General features: G+C 40.7%; 1 protein-coding gene across 4 annotated transcripts; it reads right to left on the minus strand.

Annotated features, from left to right (window-relative positions):
• Positions 1-125: 125 nt before the first annotated feature.
• sgsm3 (small G protein signaling modulator 3) lies at positions 126-12,153 on the minus strand. 4 transcript variants are annotated; one of them, XM_069524599.1, is made up of 22 exons: positions 11,913-12,052; positions 9,004-9,075; positions 7,553-7,642; positions 7,179-7,264; positions 6,777-6,840; positions 5,963-6,174; positions 5,649-5,756; positions 5,174-5,317; positions 4,829-5,024; positions 4,528-4,673; positions 4,067-4,300; positions 3,754-3,936; positions 3,394-3,549; positions 3,232-3,286; positions 3,083-3,132; positions 2,754-2,906; positions 2,597-2,667; positions 2,291-2,339; positions 2,002-2,087; positions 1,713-1,835; positions 1,488-1,548; positions 126-1,017 (listed from the first exon to the last, which is right to left on the minus strand). In XM_069524599.1, exons 3-22 carry the CDS (start codon positions 7,557-7,559, stop codon positions 934-936), a joined length of 2,268 nt encoding a protein of 755 aa, XP_069380700.1. In that variant the 5' UTR covers positions 7,560-7,642; positions 9,004-9,075; positions 11,913-12,052; the 3' UTR covers positions 126-933. The 4 variants fall into 4 exon arrangements, with proteins under 4 accessions (XP_069380700.1, XP_019958440.1, XP_069380701.1 ...); XM_020102881.2 differs by lacking the exon at positions 9,004-9,075 and having other exon boundaries at positions 11,913-12,153; XM_069524600.1 differs by lacking the exons at positions 9,004-9,075; positions 11,913-12,052 and adding an exon at positions 7,815-7,902.
• Between the last annotated feature and the right edge of the window lie 6,381 nt (positions 12,154-18,534).

An 18,534-nucleotide genomic window follows, 5' to 3' on the forward strand; every position in this document is an offset into this window, starting at 1 on the left:
AGACCGTTTAAACTAAATTAGATTAATTAAATCCTATGTTAAATTTCTTAAGCTTGCAAGTACACATTTAGTAGACAGATATATTTATACACAAAAACATTACAAACTGACTTTAGGACCTCCACTGTATATACACACACATATATATATATATATATGTAACATTTATTTTCTGTAGATTTTAACACGAAAAGCATCTGTTTCATTTACAATATGTCATACAAGTGCAGACTGCACACTACCACGGTTCAGGTAGCACACATTCCCATCGTCTTGTATCACAATTTGAAAAGGCTTTACTTGGTGTGTGCAACATTAGTGTTTACTGGAATATTTTGGGGAATTCAGGATATTGAGGTAAGTAGCATTCCTCTAAAATAATAAGTAACTTTACAGCTCCACGTTCAGGAATGTTCTGTTTTGGTCTTCACTTTGGGAAGTTTACAGGCTGATGTGGATTTTGGGACCATGTTCAAAAGGCCCGGTGTTTGTGATCACCCGCTGCTGCCTTGAACGTAGATGGAGAACGGACTGCGTGTCTCACTCCCGCGTAAAACTCAGTCAGCAATAAAAAGCTGAAAGCTCAGTGTAGACAGTTCTCCAGAAATGTTCCAGTCCAGTGAGTACAGACTCTTCTGTACTAGAGGAGTGCCTGACCTTTTTATACATCGTTTTAAATATGAAGTGAAACCCCCTATAGAGGGTCTGAATAAAAATAAAGTATGCACCTTAATGCACACATCCTTCAGCTCATACAAACCAGTCGTCCTCGGTGGGGACGTGAGGGTTTCAGTCTTCATTATTGAGTGTCTGTGAAGCAGTCACTTCATGTAGCAGACAACAGAGTCGCGTTTAGGATTGACAAGTGAGGAGACATCAAATATAAACAGATGCACAGGAAAGGGTGGGATTCAGCCATGTTTTGCTGGGAGACTAGCCATCAATGTCCCAGCTGAAGAGGTGATGTTTCACCAACATGTCCTGCACGCCTTCTTTCAACGGCCTCTGCTCCTTCTCCTGCAAAAGAGAAATGTGGACATAATTTACCTAAACACAAAATCAACAGACACGGACGACTACTGACACTGTCACTCTGTCGATTGTAAAACAAATACAAAGATACAAAATGAGCACTATCACTAAAATGAGACAATTTCCAACAGGAAGGACAGAAACTGAGAAACGAATTGATTGATAGGGATTCTTGAATCAGTAGGTTGACAAACTAGTGGAACTAATGAGTTCACTATAGCATCTCTTACTTTGTCTATTCTAGTCGTATATGCACGTTACCTAGAGATCCCAACTAAAGAGGTGATGCTGAACCAGCACATCCATTACTTCTGCTTTCAGAATAGTGGATTTCTGAAACCGTATAAAGATCACAGGGTTTTTCCTCTCCTGAATATTAACACGTTCTCCTTGAATATTAAGACGTGCTTACTTCTTCTCGCTAAGAGGATACTGAGGCCATCTGCTGTGCTCACCTGTTTTTTGTCGGGTAGTTCACAATCCTGGGAGAGACTGAAGGCAAACTTTGATAGAACCCTGAGGAAACAACAGCAGCAGACTGGTCATTATTTGTTTTATCGGTCTGATCCTGCATCTTGCTCTGAATAGAGTTGTACCATCACCTTAACCATCTTTAATTTGTACAAGTTTCCACATTCAACCACTTTGAATGCTCTCGCGGAGATTAAAGGTTTTCTCACCTGAGCTCACATTTGATCTGAACCCATCCAGGACTGCGCAGGAACGACCAGGGCTGATACCATTTCTCTACAGCAGCCATGCTGGAGCACAACACCTCCAGCCATAAGTGAAGCACCTGCTCACTGGAGAAACAGACACATGTACTCAACATTTGAGGATCTGCACGCTTTAAACTATATTAAATTTAGTGGACTGACAATTTCAATCATCTATCTATCTATGTGTGTGTGTGTGTGTGTGTGTGTGTGTGTGTGTGTGTGTGTGTGTGTGTCAGTTTGGAAAACTCACTTGAGGCCGATGCAGACAAGAGACCTAAACTTGACATCCATCTGAGCGTGTGCAGTGTCGTGGCTCATGTTGACTGACTGTACTGCCTGAAAGAGTCGACAGAGGGCGCTCATGTACTTTCCACTAACCTTCATTTTATCTCACAGACACTACATTAAAGAATACTGCTTATTGCTGGAAGCTGAGATTAAAAAAATCATGTACAAAGAGAACAAATTGCAAAATATTTTACTTTCATTGTATTTTACATTGAGCAACATGCATTTTTCTTTACATATTGATGACTCACTCTGTAAAGCAGCTCCTCTGGTGTGAGTACTTTCCCATCTTCATCTAATCTGGTAAATGCCAAAGACAACAAGTTGTTACTAAATATAATAATATTAAACTGCTGAAGGTGTCAAACCACATTATCATCACCCTCTGCCACTGAATCACTGATCACACTTGACAGGGTTTGGATGACCTGGACTCCAAACATGTCATTTTTACAATGTGCTCTACAAGATTCAACAGATTATAACCCCCCACACCCATATTAAATGTTCTGGTGAGTACAGAACTAATGGAAACACAATGAGTGTCTGTGTTCTACCTGTAGGTTTTACAAAGCACCAATCTTGAGTAGACAGAGTTGAAGTCCCTCTCTACCTCTCTACTGGCCGCCTGAGAGAAAACCAGAATAATACAAATTTAATTTAAACAACATTGTGCATTATGCTTACATGTGTAGTAAAAAGAAGCTTTCCTACCTCCTCTATGTATAACCAAGGGTGACAGGGCCCTCCCAGTATAGATGGCTTCTTGAGACCATGCTGAAAGATGGCCTTTAGTGCCGGACACAATGTGCCTCTGGCCAGGTCTGTCACTGCCTCTGTCACAGAGTCATCACCTGCTAATGAATACTGCAGACAGATGAGAACACTTGTCAATGATTAGGACACTTTCACTAAATTTGTATTCAGGGTGCTGGAATGTGGACGGGAAGAAACAAAGAAGAAACCAGACAAACATCACATGGTTCACAGGATATCAAATGGCCTGAAGCCAAATGCAAGCTCAAAAGTAAATACATCTTTACCTCTTTGCTTCTTTCATCAAGGATCTCCACAAACTTTGCTGGAAACCAGCCTGTTACAAAGCATACAAATTGAAGTCAAATGAGCTGCAATACAGAATATATATAAATCAAATATCCAGATGGCAATAGTAACAGAAGAGGACACACACCTCTGAGGCCGTTCAGCTCCCCAACCCAACAGTGTTCATCCCTTTGTGAGATGATCTGAGGGAGGAAGATAAAAAACACTGGGATAAACATTCAGCTGAGGTTATGTACGGTGTTCATGACTGGAAACAACAATATTGTATTGAGTGTAAGTCAAGGCTCACAGTGATGATGTCATTCTTTCTAAAGCCCAGTTCGTCGTCATCGTGTCGCTCGAAATCCAGCAAAGCCTTTGCCCGTCTCCGCCGGTTACGTGACACAACAAGAAAGTTTTCATGATCCCGCTGGTGGCTCTCCATGGAGTAGTCAGGAGTCAGGTCCTAGAGAGACACGGTGGGAGGGGTCAGGTAACAGTGAACTAAAATAATGAATAGGTATCTATACTAATAGCTATAAGAAGTAAGAGTTTCCTATTTTAAATTTAAGACTAAACCATTTGGCTCGACTATTAACGCTATTTATTTTGGTTGATTCTCAGTGCACAACAAGACACACTGTTCTTGTGTTGAAGCGTCTGAACTCACAGTGCTGGAGTGACATGGGTCCAAACAGTGGAAGTGCTCTGCAGTACGAGTTATGGCCTCACGCAGGGCAGCGACCAGCTCTGTCTGCTTTATGTTCTTAGATTTTAGAGCTTCTGCCTCATCGTCCCCAAACAACAGGGAGCTCAGGGTGGACTTCCTGCGCAGCGACTGTCTTCTCACCACCTGCTCATGAACAAATATAAAGTGAATTGTTTGTTTTTTATTACTTTCATAAAAACGAAGATCACATAAACACCCTTATCTGTCCATATGTGACTAACACAGCTAGAAAAAAAGCTTGACACCAACTGACCTTGTTGAGATTTGTGTTGTGAGTTGTGTTGTTTCCATTGCTGAGCTGCGCCTGTTCATTTAGGATATAAGCTTGGTGCTTGTGTCGGTGGGCGTCCAGAGTTTCCTGGGACAGTGTCCCTGCTAGCCTCATAGCTTCCCCAAGAACTGCAGGTCCATCTCTCAGCTGGCTTGGCAAGTCCGACAGAGTATTAAAAATGGAAGCAGAGTTCTCTGAGGATACAAGCTCCTCCTCCTGGAGTTGGGGAATACATTTTACATGGATTAATACTTGTCATTTACAGTTTTTGAAAATAGCAGCTGGTTGGCCTCATTGGTATTATATACTGTACTGTATAATACTAATATTAGAAACTATTAACAATCAGTTTCTGAGTGACTGAAACAATTTAGTAACTCTGAAGCAGCACAGCACAAATAAAATAGGGAGTTAAGACTCAGGAAATGGTGAAGAGCAAATACCTTGATCTTGAGCATCCCCAGTGTGACCTGGAAGAGCACCAACGAGCCCTGGTAGAAGAGCAGATCCCAGATCCTAAGGAGCAGACGGATGTCCACCACACTGGCAAATGATGTCAGGAACCAATGGAGTGTGATCAGTGACAGCTCTGGATGAGTAAAGAAGAAGGGATAAGATATTGTATCCTACTGACTGTTGAAACTCAGTCTGTAAAAGAATGTATTTGTTTTTAACTAATGTCCCTGTTGCCTCTCTAACCCTGTGCACCATATTTTCTCCCTCTTTCCTAATACCCATCCTTACCTATGTCATGCTCCTGCAGAAGGCGGTCGAGGGCAGGTAGGTACTGAACAATGAGCTGGCGGAGAACCCTCTGGTCCGTTTGGACACCGAGCAGAGTGGAGGAGAAGTAGGCTGGAGGGAGAAGGTCTTCAATCAGGGCACACATCATCCATAGGACATCCTCCTCCTCAAGAAAGAGCAGCAGACAGGAAACCACCTGGAGCGATCATGCAGATAGGTGTGGAGAAAAGAAAGAGAAAGGGCAGTGGATATGGAAAAGGTGAGGAAAAAGGCATAAAAACACATTTAATGGTGAATTAAATAAAAACCTAAAACATTTTCAGTATGCGTAGTAGGTATTCTCACCATCCCAGTACCCTGACAGTACCCGATGTCCGGGTAGAGCCAGGCTAGACCTCTCAATACCCGTCTGAGCCTCGGCACTCCAACACTGGTCATAGTGTTGAAACAAGCATTGGTTGGCATTGTCCGTAAGAGGTCCTTCTCTATCTGAGGGGCAGACGTTAACAAGGAATAATTATGTTGAAATTATAAGGAGCAATAAAAAAGGTGGTAATGATGGTGGCAGATGGGGGATAACATGTTAATGACGTGACCGCCCCCTCACTTCATAAGTCTATAGCAGTTAAATAGCTGCTTAACTCGGCTGTACAGGATTTTGGAATTAATTATAAAACTGAGCAGTGTATACATTTACCAAAAAATACTTCATTCTTTAAGTAATTTCAAGTGATCATAAGGAATACTATTATTCAGTGCTTTGTATTATAGCCAGAGACATTGTATTTGTTACACGTGGACATGTAGTTTGGGATTGTACCTGTTTGGCTGTGGTGGAGTCTTCATTGGAGCTGTTCTTAATGATTTCTCTGTAGGAGATTTCAGAGGTCCTCTTTTTCTGCAGCGCTCCAGACAGCCGCATCCAAAGCTAGCAGACACAACATCTTTCAAACTCTTGCTTTCTGTCCTTGGAAATTCCTAAAATCTAAACACCCCAAGGTAACAGTAGCTCTGCAGTCAAAATAAGTTTGATTTTCATGTATTCTGTAAGTTAAAAGTGATTGAAAAGCAATTCTGAGCATTATTTTGGTAATCACCAAAAATAGCTCACCCCTGCTGTGCAAGTTCGCTTACCTGTGGCCTCATGCTGTGAGGTATGCCCCCGAGCACCAAGGAACGCAGACGCTCGGAGCGTGGAAGGACAGGATCAATGAGCTCCCAGGTCAGGTCACCCACTGTGTGGTTGTGGGTGAACTCCAGGTGGGCTTGCCAGCGCAATCGCTGCTGGGGATCTTCACGCTGGGGTGAGCCTTCAGCGCCCAGCCAGGACCTGGGCTCCCCACCATCTGTGGAGTGAGAAGAGAATCATCAGGATTTGGTTCGTCTTGTTGTAAGACTTCTTTGGAAAATGAAATTTTAACATAGATAACAAATCTAACTATAAAGTGCGTTAAATGAAAGTCAACATAATTAAGACATATCTAAACATATTTGAGACCTAGTGATAATGTAACATATTCACTTTATTCCAAATTCACATTATGAAATTTTAGACTTTGAGACCCTGCAGAAACCCTGGAAATAAGAAGCCAAGACCTCTGTGATGGGAGCCATACTGTACTATAGATACAATTATGTCTATGTATTTAGCATTCAGAAAAAAATAAGATAAAAACAGGCAGTAAAAAATATCTAGCTGGAAGCAAAACATATATCGCTGCAGGAAAAAACATTGGATCAACAGGAAATACCGAAAGAGGATCATAGTTAGTTGCAGTCATAATTCTTAAGATCACATGCTCTCGGTTTGAGTATAATATGTAGCAACTTGTACCCAGATACCAAGTTTCCTATTTATGTTTCTTCAGTGGGTTTTTAGAACTGTTATCATTGTGAAAAAGAAAGAGTGAAGACAGAAGAAATGGGTGCATGTGTGAACAGCTATCACCTTCAGTGTCCACTCTGAAGCCAAACTCATCATACTGGAGTTCAGGCTGCTCTGATGAGGCTTTCTGTGGAGACGATCAAATAACATGAGATTCATTAGGCCAAGTGTGATAGAAAAGAGGTGACAGTGAAAGATGCAGCTAACGACGGCCACAGCAGCTTTTATAAGCATCTTAAAAGCCAGTTTGCAAACACACCAGATGTCACGGTGTCACATGAAGGCAAAGCTACAGAGGCTTTTTTGTTCTTCTTGATATTCTGTCTGGCTATGCAGATGGGTCGTTCCTTGAAATCTAATTTTCTGCTGTTTTGTTATTTATTTGTCTCATATTTTTGTCAATCTCCTTTTAATGTTAGCAAAACATGCTACTAATGCATTAACAACATTGAAAGTCATCCTCACTTGATGGTACTTGGCCAAGATTTCCTGAGGCCACATACTTGGAGTGAGAGCAGAGAATGGGCCCCCAGGGGCAGGTGTGTAGGTCCCTATAACACAGAATCATGTAGAAGAAACACTGTCATTTAAACTGAAAATATAATAAACACAATGAGGGAATTTAGAAAATAACAAAGCTGGTTAAAACCACATACTAGATATTAAGATATAACTGAACAGTATACGGTATAACTTTTGATGAAATGTAATACAACAAATCAAATAATGAATAGCCTAAAATCCAAGGTCAGTGGGCATTTGTGAACATGAACAAGTCTTGTTGATTTACAGAAATTATCTCTTTAAACATTAATTTTTTTTTTTTATTAAATCCATACCGGACATTTTGTTGGTAGTTGAGTGAATGGCTTCTATTTGTAGAGAATGCAGTCACTCCGGAGAAGAAAGGTCAGCCGATGGTATCCGATCTGCAGACAAACAAACAGAGAAAGAGAAAAAGTTGGTAGTTAAATCATTGACTCATTCTATCAACATGTTCACTGCCCAAGACACCAGAGCCCCAGCTAATAATACTACATGTTAATTATACTGAAGCCTCTATTACAATACTGTGGTTCTTTAAAAAAACTATCTAAGTACCTTCAGAGTGAGGAAACAGCATAGTCTTAAACCCAACAATGCTGTACCAAAGCACTTCTTCATGAGTGAGGGCAGAGACTCAGAGGAAATAAATGTTAGGAGGCGAGGAAAAGAAACTGAGAAAGAAAAGAGGGACATTCCTCTCAAGCCATATGACTGATGTACTTCCTGGAGGTCACTTGACTTTGTACGTGTTGTCTTTTCATACTCTCTCTCAGCAAATGTCCAGGGGCTAAATTAACAAGTGGTCTTTGAGATTACCCTCAGAGGTCTCTGAACTAGAAATGTATTATAAAGAGTATACTCATTATTCACTATTGTCCGCGCAGTGAACAGCTTGTGCCGGGAGGATATGATCTTTATCGTTTTAGGTTGGGAGCTGCTCAAAAAATAACAGAGGCCCTGAAAACAACTTTTCTAGCATACTTAATAAATGAGGACCATATACTGTACGTGTTAGCCAAACATTAGGTGCATATTGTTATACTGGCAAGCACAAAATTAAATAATCACATTTATATTTTCAGGGTGAGTTAAACACACAAACTTGTGCATACACTCTTATTTTATAGCTTTTGTCAACTCTTTTACATCTAATTACAAAACTAGTTTTAATGCACGCTATAAAACCCAAAAGCTCAAAATATCTCTTTGCAATTCTAACAATTCAATTAAGAAATAACAAGCATATTATTAGAAGAGTGATGACGTAAACAATGAGGTCAATTAAGAGAATATAAGAAATCTAACCTTTAACAATACCGTTAGCTCTCCTTCTCACACTGATGGATGTTCCAGTAAGTTTGGTTTTAATCAGTTATTTAATGCTATGATAAAGGTTTGAAACGCCATGATTGACAGTAGAGACTGACTGACTGGTCAAGAGCGTAATGGGATCTCGCTCCATCCCCGCTTGCTGCTCCACAGACTCTGGCTCCAAATGTGCAAGCTGGTGGTATTTAAATCAAGGGTATTTTAGCATGAATTCTGGGTAGTGGGGGGAAGTTTTATAAACAGTCTACTGTTCCTGCCCATCTATCTCACACACCAAAGCATCACTGTGAAATCCCTCACACAAGTTAAAGTGTAAGAAAAGCACAGTACGACAGCGAGAGGGGACAGTATTTGGAATCAGCATGCACAGGCAGGCACAACAGCGTAACAGCTATAACCTATAAAAGAGGCTCACCAGCATGCAGATGCTTTGCCAAAGTGATTCATTCCAGCAGCAGGCTTGCGGCATCTGAAGAGGGATTTAGGACTTAAGAGAGATGAGAAATCAATTTGGTGTTTGGAGGGTGGCCAAGTAGATTCAGGCTAGCTCTGCTGTGTGAAGCTCTGGGGAGAACTGGGATGGGATTTTGGAGCAACTCCCTAAGAACACTAACAGTTTATTCACCTGCCAAGTGAACAGAAGCCCCTCCTGCAAACTGTTGCATCCAACTATCAAATTTCAGCACAATTTTGAGATGTTGATTCAGCTTTACTGTCAGTGACGCTGTCACAGTTTTATGGTAACAGCAAGTACAGGTTTTAACACCTGGGAGGGTTGTGATCATGACAACCACTAATCCGAAACTCAGTAAAGTAGACATTACACTTCCTGAGAAATACACTGTGCAAGTTTGAGGTTGATCGGAAGAAGAACTCTACAGTCAGAGGCTGATTGCTCAGTTTATTAGCAGAATTGTTCCGCTGCTCCAATATATCTGTTAAAAGAGTTTTTGTTTTTACATAATTTGAGCGTTTCTTAGCAAAAGTGCTTTTGTAAATAAAATATCAGCTGAACTTTAACCATCCTTTTTTTAAACCACCAAATTGCAACAATGGCTTTGACTTCACAGGTCCAGAATCGGTCAGGAACAATAAACTATTCAAAATACTATTTAAAAGGTGTATCGTGTGTATTGTCCACATATAATCACATGAAAATACTCCACAAGTTCAATTTAACTTCATATGATTATATCTAATTGTGATGTATTTAATTCACCGTAATAGCAAAATACAATCAGATGTATTGAAGAGAGAGAAACTGTGGTGCAGACTGCAAACTTTGACATTTTACACATTTTAATAATCTCCCAGTACACGTCATACCCTATAACAGATTAGGCAGATAGGCATCAGTGGATTTGAGATAAACTACTTGTGTTTGTAGTGAAATTTAAAACGTTTGCAGGGAGAAATCAATAATTGTCTGGTAATGAATAGAATTGGCGCAGCTCAGCAAAAGCCCATCAATGGTAAAAAAAATCCCTTCGGTTCCTGCTACCAGCTTCATTCAAACTCTCTCTCTGATATTTTAATCTTGTTATAATCATGTATAATCATGTTAAAATCATCCAAAGATTAAACTCCCTATAAAAATTAATTCAAGTGATTTAGCAGTGGACTTGGCCGGGCCTAGAACAGTGAGTCTCTCAATCTTACTCTAAAACAAAAGAGGATCTTTTCCATTGTTGAGGTGCGGCTGTGTTAACCAGTGTGTTTGCACACACTGGTTAACACCCTGCTGCAAGAAAAGCAAAGAGAAACATCCTGCTCTCAAGTCCAGTCACTATCACAAAACTGCCTGAAGGGGCTTAGCAACCCCCGGCCCAGCAATACAAACTCACCCAACAACAGCCATGTACGTCACTGAATTAGAATAATAAATAATAGTAATTTATGTTCTTTACAATGAACAAACAATGCGAATAAAACTATATACTTTAGGGAAAGTAATGTTCATACAAAGGATAAGTACAATAGGAGTAGACATGGTGACAACTGAAAAGGAGTTCAGGTGGATTATGGTAACAGATCATTTTTATCTTATGCCTCTCATAATTTATTTGGGTAGGAAATCAGAAGACAAATTCATACCATTAAACCCCACAGTCCATTGTGTGTGTGTTCCTGTACTTATGTCTTTGTGAGGACCAGTTTCAGCATAGACCCAAGAGTGAGGACATTTTTGAAAAGTGAGGACATTTTGACCAGTCATCACTTTTTCCTGTTTGAGGGTTAAGACTTGGTTTTAAATTAGGGTTAGAATAAGGTTTAGGTTAGAATTAGGTTTACGCTAGGGTTAGAATTGGATTTACACTAGGGTTAGAATTAGGTTAGGTTTAAATTAGGTTAGAATTAAATTTAAATTAGGTTAAAATCAGGTTTACACTAGGGTTAGAATTAGGTTTAGGTTAGAATCAGGTTTGGTTTAGGTTAGAATCAGGTTTAGGTTAGAAACAGGTTTAGGTTAGAATTAGGTTGAGGTTAGAATCAGGTTTAGGTTAGAATTAGGTTTAGGTTAGAATCAGGTTTAGGTTAGAATCAGGTTTAGGTTAGATCAGGTTTAGGTTAGAATTAGGTTTAGGTCAGAATCAGGTTTAGGTTTGAATTAGGTTAGAATCAGGTTTGGCTTAGGTTAGAATCAGGTTTAGGTTAGAATCAGGTTTAGGTTTGAATTAGGTTAGAATCAGGTTTGGCTTAGGTTAGAATCAGGTTTAGGTTAGAATCAGGTTTGGCTTAGGTTAGAATCAGGTTTAGGTTAGAATCAGGTTTAGGTTAGAATTAGGTTTAGGTTTAGGTTAGAATCAGGTTTAGGTTAGAATTAGGTTTAGGTTTGAATTAGGTTAGAATCAGGTTTAGGTTAGAATTAGGTTTAGATTTAGGTTAGAATCAGGTTTAGGTCAGGCATTTGGTTTGGATGGTTAATGTTAGGATAAGGGGCAGTGGATGTGTTGTCAGTGAGGGTTACAGTTAGCATACGTGTGTTTGTGTCCCACTCGTGCTGAATCAAACCACAACCCTGAGTGTAACAAAATATTATTTTCAGTGTGAACTCATGACGTCACGGATCTCCTATGGATGATGTCTGTAAACGATTCATTAATCGCCTGCTGACGTCAGTTTGGGGGGGGGGGGGGTGAACACGTCACCATGTCTGAATCTATGTTTATTTACACGTGTCACGACATAAAACATATGACGTTACAACCAACACAGCTGCTAACATCTGTCAATCACTCAATGGAGTTGTCAGCTGTTAGCAGCGCATGCTACCTTTAGCTTTTAGCTAACCGGACACATCACGGCCTTGCTCGCAGGACTTACCGTGACATTATCCCGGTGAAAGCCGCGGGGTCCCGTTGCGAGGTGGGACGTGACTTCGGTGGTTTTAACGGTGAAACACCCTCAACCGTGCACTCGTTCCTCCCGTGTTACTCCTCGTTTCCCTGCGCAGTGCACCTGCTAGCGACGCGTAGCCCCGTCGTATCCTTACGCCCGTCAACGTTATCCCTTCCAATCCCACGAAGTAGTCCCACATCCCGGAACTACAACTCGCGGGAGAAAATATCCTTCCGCTGAGGGATAGATGACGTAGGCTGATGACGTGAGTTTGTTCCACTCATTAATTTTTTTTTCTGTCTCTGTTTCCTCACGCGCACACATGTCCTGATACACAACGTGAGCAGCAAACATGTTAACTCTGTTAAAGCTTTGACTTTTGAAGAAGCCCATGATAAAAACATAAAGAAACAAACATAAGGAAATAACCCAACATGAAGAGAACAGAATCTTTGTCTTTGATTATTTGATTATTGTGACTCCATTTGTGCTTTTACACTCTTGCTCCACAAAGTGAAGCTTCTGGGCTCCGTCGTTACAGCTCAGCCATCAAAAGAAAGATATTCTGTTATGTTTCTCTTATAACAGTCCCCACAAGCTGCCATCCTCCCACCCTACACCCCCCAACACACACACACACACACACACACACACACACACACACACACACACACACACACACACACACACACACACACACACACACATTCATACAAACATTTATGTGTTATCTTACATTAGTTTGTGGAAGTTGGTATTGGCATGAAATGATATGCCATTCTCTTATCTCTGAGAAGATGCATGTGTGGCAGGAGCTACTGTGTTGACGCTGCAGTAGAGAGAGAATTTGAATGTGTGTGTAGGACTGTGTGTGTGTGTGTGTGTGTTGCACAGCCTCCTGACTGCTGAGGAGACAATAATGCTAATCATTTCCTCTCTATTACATTTACACAAATCCATCCCTTCCCTCACTTGCTGGCTCCCTCCTTCATTCTTTCAGCGTTCTTTTGCCACTATTGGGCTACAAACAGTGAAAAGTTACAACGTCCTTCCCTCTAAAAAGTCTCTTTCACTTTACATACCCTTCCCTCAGACAATAACTTCCTCTAACCCCCTCCCCTCGCCTGCCTCTGCCCTATGACACATCAGTATGACGCCACTCTATCTCTAACCCTCTTGCATGCTCAGTTTGCTGCACCATGCCAGAGTGAGTCACATCATTAAAAATGCTGCAGCCTAAAGTCGACCTTGCCAACAGCGTGCCGGCCAAATAGCCTTAAAACCACCTCCACCCTATATATCACAGTGACATGGGTGTGTCTTGGCCCCCCTCTGCCACCTCATCCCCCCCTGCTACTCTTGTGATCACCTGTCTCAGTCAGGTTGAATAGAATGACGTGCACTGTGTGGACCAAGCCTGTGGCTCACACGCTGTTGTTGCTATGATGTCAGACAGTGGCTGAGGGAGGCAGAAGGAGATGTCGGGGGGGGGGATCAAGAGGCAGAGCGGTGGAAAAAAACAGGATAAGGGAAGTGTGTGTGAAAAAAAAAATATAAAGAAGAATCAAAAAGGAATGGGGAGCGCTTGGTTGAGGTTAAAGACAGCAGAGAACATAAAGGAAGTAGAGAAGATGTGGACTAAGAAGATGTATGTCATTGATTATATCAAGCAACAGAAACCTAAGCCTCACAGCCTCCTGGATGTTTTTTTTTATCCTGCTCAAAAGCTTGCATGCACACATCTTCGTTTGAGAGAATTGGTACTGAAATGCTCATTGGAAGGTGAAAGAGTTTATCGACCCAGATGAACCAGCAGTTTACACCATCAGACAGACGGGAGAGGAAGAAGAAACAGAGAGAACCACTTGTTCACATGGATTCATTTGCTGCAGTGTTGCATTTTTTTCTTCAGGACAGGAGATGGCGATGTTGCATTACGTCAGACAGGACACAATTAATCATGCTCCTGGGACATGAGTAGATTATTGTAAATGTAAATGGGCACGTGTGTGTTTGTGTGTCTGTGTGTGTCCACATGTGCGCATGCGTGCGAGCATTCAGTGATGCATATAATAATGAGCTTGTGTTCATGGTTGTTCTCTATGTGTGCACATGCATTACACATATGGCTTTCTTTACCATATGTGTATATGATTTTCTAGCTTGCATCATATTTTTTAACGAACTTGAAACCACTAAAGTGGAAAATATTAAGTCTACATGCCATATAGGCGACTCCTTAAGCAACGCCGAGCACACACAGGTTTATGTAACCTGCACGATGTGGCCTTTGCCTTTGGGGTAATTTACATAATTTATGCTTATAAGGATAGACTATAGGCAAGGCTGCGTCTCTTGGGCTGGATCATGGGGCTTTTGCTCAGCTGCTCCCCCAGTCTCAGAGGAACTCTCCTGTGATGAGGAGGGTTGAAGGTAAAGGGCAGGGGGCTCTCAGGCTACCCATTGCAATGGCAAGTGATTTCTCTCGGGTGCTGTGATGGTCTTTGTATTTATGACTCCTTGTTTTTAAATCTATGTGAGAGAGATAAACCTGTTAAAGTCTTTAATGTATAAAAAAAAGAATGCAGGAAGAAAAAAACATATTTGAAAATCATGCTTCTTGTTTTCTGGGTCACGGGAGGGCAGGGAGTGTGTGTGTGTGTGTGTGTGTGTGTGTGTGTGTGTGTGTGTGCATCTTTAATGCACCTCTTTACCAACCACACATTTTCCTTTTTATCTGTCTGAGCTTGTTTGATCATTTTGATCATTCACAGAAGCCTGGTCATTCGGGTAATGCTGCACTGAGCTGCCACGTGCACACACATACAAACCCATTCACGCAGTGTGGTTGCCGACGTGTGACACGTGATGATGCACACAAAGGTCGGAAGGTACCAGCATATACTGAATGTTGGACTGAAAGAGAGGAAGGCACAGGGATATACAGCACAAGATATAAAATGCAGAGCCAAAGAGAGAGAGCATGAATTTGTTGGATGGTATTTTCACTGCAGCGTAAAAAAAAGACATGCGCTAATGCATCAATGCAATAAAAACTTGCTGCCTTAATAAAATTCTGCAAGAAACCTCAGCTACTGTGGCATCACCGTGAAAGAAAATATAAATCCTGCAATATAACAACAAGACAATGTATCATAGCAACTACTTCATTTAAATTTGTTACACAAACTTACATAACTATGTGCATCCAACCACTGTTAATATCCAATGTACATTTTCATATATTATGGATATGTCCCCACAGTGCAGTGTCTTTACTTGTGAGGTTTGTGCAACAATTATGTCTCTTTGTTCATCTGCTGTGGCCATTTGTTAGGTGGGAGGCCGGTCATTATTTGTTTAAGTGGTAGACACAGTGGAACAGAGGCTGCAGCTACATAAATCCATCTAACCTCTTCCCTCCCCTCTTGTATTTATGACTGTGAGTGTAATGCTTGTTAACCCTTGAACCCCCTCGCTCCGCGTTGCAGTGTCTGTGCCCGTTCAGATTAACTCACAGCTGACGGTGATGACTAAAAATAGTGTGGATCACAATCCATTATAAACTAGCAGATTTAGCGTATATTCACTTTTCAATCTGCATTATTCTACAGCAGTGTGCAGTGTAGCTGGGGATGCGAAGGCATGAACACCTGGCATTTTATCTTCACTCACTTATTGTGCAAAACTGTTTGGAATGTAATCGTTGAGTGATCAGATCTGAGTCTGTGGCTCCTCATAAAACATCCACTGTTTCTCAATAACTGTGAATTACTTCTTGTCATGGCTGAGTTTACTTTTTTTCTGCTGCTGCTTGTACCTGCATCATGATGCTCTCATGCTGTTGTGTTGAAATAAGTCTGACATAAGGACCACTTTTTCTTGAATATTGTCAGTGTTATGGGCTGAATGGGTTTTGTTGCACCTATAGGTTTCTCAGGATGATTCTGTAGATTGGCTGCAGAATTTCCACTTGCACACAACCCATCCACATGTGTATTCCCCTGTGATATTTACTTTATGGGGACATTTACATGGTTTTAGTCACAATGCATTTTTTTCCATAACAAACAATATTTTTGGCTAAGCATTGTATAAATGTTGTAATTAGTAGGTTTAAGAATCAGCACACTTTACTATTGTTCACTTTAATTGTCCCTGTTGCTAATAGAATGTGTACAAGAATATTATTTTTTACTCTACTGAAGTGATAATTATTATTTTACTCTTATTATTATTATTATTATTATCATTATTATTGTATTTCACGACTGAGCTCTATACTGAGCTCAACACTGCTGCAACATTTATTGTCAGGATTCAGCTTATATCCATGTACAGATGGTCATCTGCTGCTTCAATTATGAAATTTAATTAAAGAAGGATGTTTACTCAAACTCAATGGAATTCTGTTTGTTGTGCTTAAGTGACTAATTATCAGCTGTGCAGCGGCTTGTCTTCACCTTCTGCTGCACTTTTTTTTAGTGCAATTCAGCAGCAAATTAAAAAAATGATTTGGATAAATTTGTTGTAAAACTTAGATCTGCCTGAAACAACAACAAGCCTCTGTTTTGTTCTGCTCGCAGCAAAAAGAGATGTGCACGCTAACGGCATCATTTATTGAGATGGATTGTGATGGTCCTCACAGAAGCTTGCCGTCGTCTCCCCCATTAGTCTCTGTCAGGAAAAAAAAAGGAAGGACCAGCCACAGACTCGGGAGGACAGTAAAGATCACAGAGTCAAAATAAAGGGGGTGGAATGTAGATCAGGACTTTAGTCAACACATCTGTCTGTGTGTATGTATGGGTGTGCACGTCCATGTGGTTTATGTCACTAAGTACAAGCTAAGAGGATGAAAGAGCAGCGTCCTTGATGTGTATGCTGATCTATATCACAGTGGTAATAACAATGGGTACACACACACATTGTCTGTATTGACAGTGACTGCTGTAATCACATTCAGGGTTTCTAAAGACACTGTAATGGGTAAAAGAAAAGTCATTATGAAAATTTAAGTAAACATAAAGTTGTTACAAGTTAAATTAATTAATGCATATATTTCTCTGTGTGTGTGTGTGTGTGTGGGTGTGTGTGTGTGGGTGTGTGTGAGTGGGTGTGTGTGTGCAAATGCAGTTTTGAACAACAGATGCTCATTTATCATAATTCTCCTGAGTGCTGCTGATATTTTTTCATTTCATTTCTTTAAGTTGGTATCAACATATCTCCCTTCTTCATTTTTCCTTCCCTTTTATTTTACTGTTGCTCAAACTCTTTTTATCCTTTCATCACACGCTGTCAGCTATAATCAGATCAGCATGTCAGTCTTATCTACCTGACCCCCTCTGAATGATCTGTGTCTACACCAACATTGCTGCAAGAATATCAGACAGAAAGAAAAGTTAATGATTCAAGATAGGTTGACTTTAACAAGACAATCCCATGTCTCCCATGATATATTAAAACCCTGTTGATTCATTTACATACAATGCAATATCATGAGGCGAGTGAGCATTTCATTAGAAAGCATGAAAATTAATTTATTTCTCAAAAAACATATCCATGGCCCCAGGTAATCAGTCACAACAACCCTCGTCCAAACTCAGTGGATCCAATGGTCCTTGGGCTAAATGCTCAATACACTCAATTATCCTTGAGCTTGAAATAGTTTGAGAGCAGACACATTTTTTTCATTCGTCAAGGACTGTAATTTAACTGTGAAATAATCCAGATACTAATCTAATAAGGTGTAAAAAGGTCCTGCAAATGTCCTCAGCTAAGTCTAATTTTAGGAAAGTTCTCAATTTCAGAAAAATAATGGAAATATGATTGTTCTTCACCTCATCAGCAACTGCAGGAGCGTCTGATAGAGATCTGTTGGCCTGCTGGTGCAGATACGAATCAGGAGCAGGAGGAGCACTCAGTGGTGGTAATCACTGATAATAGGAATGAATGGGGTCCCTGTAGCACTGATACACATCGGCTGATGGAGACACTGCTGCTTACTTTCTGTCAACACTGGGCTGCTGATAAATGCTGCAGGCTCTTTGTGTTTGTGGATGCATATTTGGAAGAAAGAAAGAAGTGAAGAAAGAAAGAGTGTAGCAGAGAAATCAGGAGCACAAAGGAGTGTGCTCGTGTGTCAGAATCACCACTAACAGCTCCCTCAGTGGATGAGAGGTCATGGTCTTGTGTGTTTGCACTTGTGGGAGTGTGAGTGTAGGAACAAAGCAGGGTTTGTAACCTGCAGTAAAAAGGACACTGGGCCTTTCTCCTCTTCCAGGTTGGCGAGCGATCAACTCTTGGGTAAGAGATCACAGCAAAGCATTCTTTACTACGAGTGGCAGCTCATATATTATGGAAATGAATAACACTATTCTCATCGAAAATAAACCAAGAGACTGCTCAATGCTCGGCGCAACTTTGATGCAAGTGACATCTGAAACCATTGAGACCTCATTAAAAACCTGTTTTGAATAAATAAATCCCGGTGGTTATTGAATCAAAAGAGCATCTGTGTCCAAATTTTCAATGATTTCATCTGCAGATATAAAACAGGAGGGCCTGTTCATGAATATGTGCACAGCTACAGTCTTCCATTTATCCCTAT

This window comes from Paralichthys olivaceus, chromosome 5 (genome assembly GCF_024713975.1).
Source record: "Paralichthys olivaceus isolate ysfri-2021 chromosome 5, ASM2471397v2, whole genome shotgun sequence".
NCBI lineage: Eukaryota > Metazoa > Chordata > Actinopteri > Pleuronectiformes > Paralichthyidae > Paralichthys > Paralichthys olivaceus.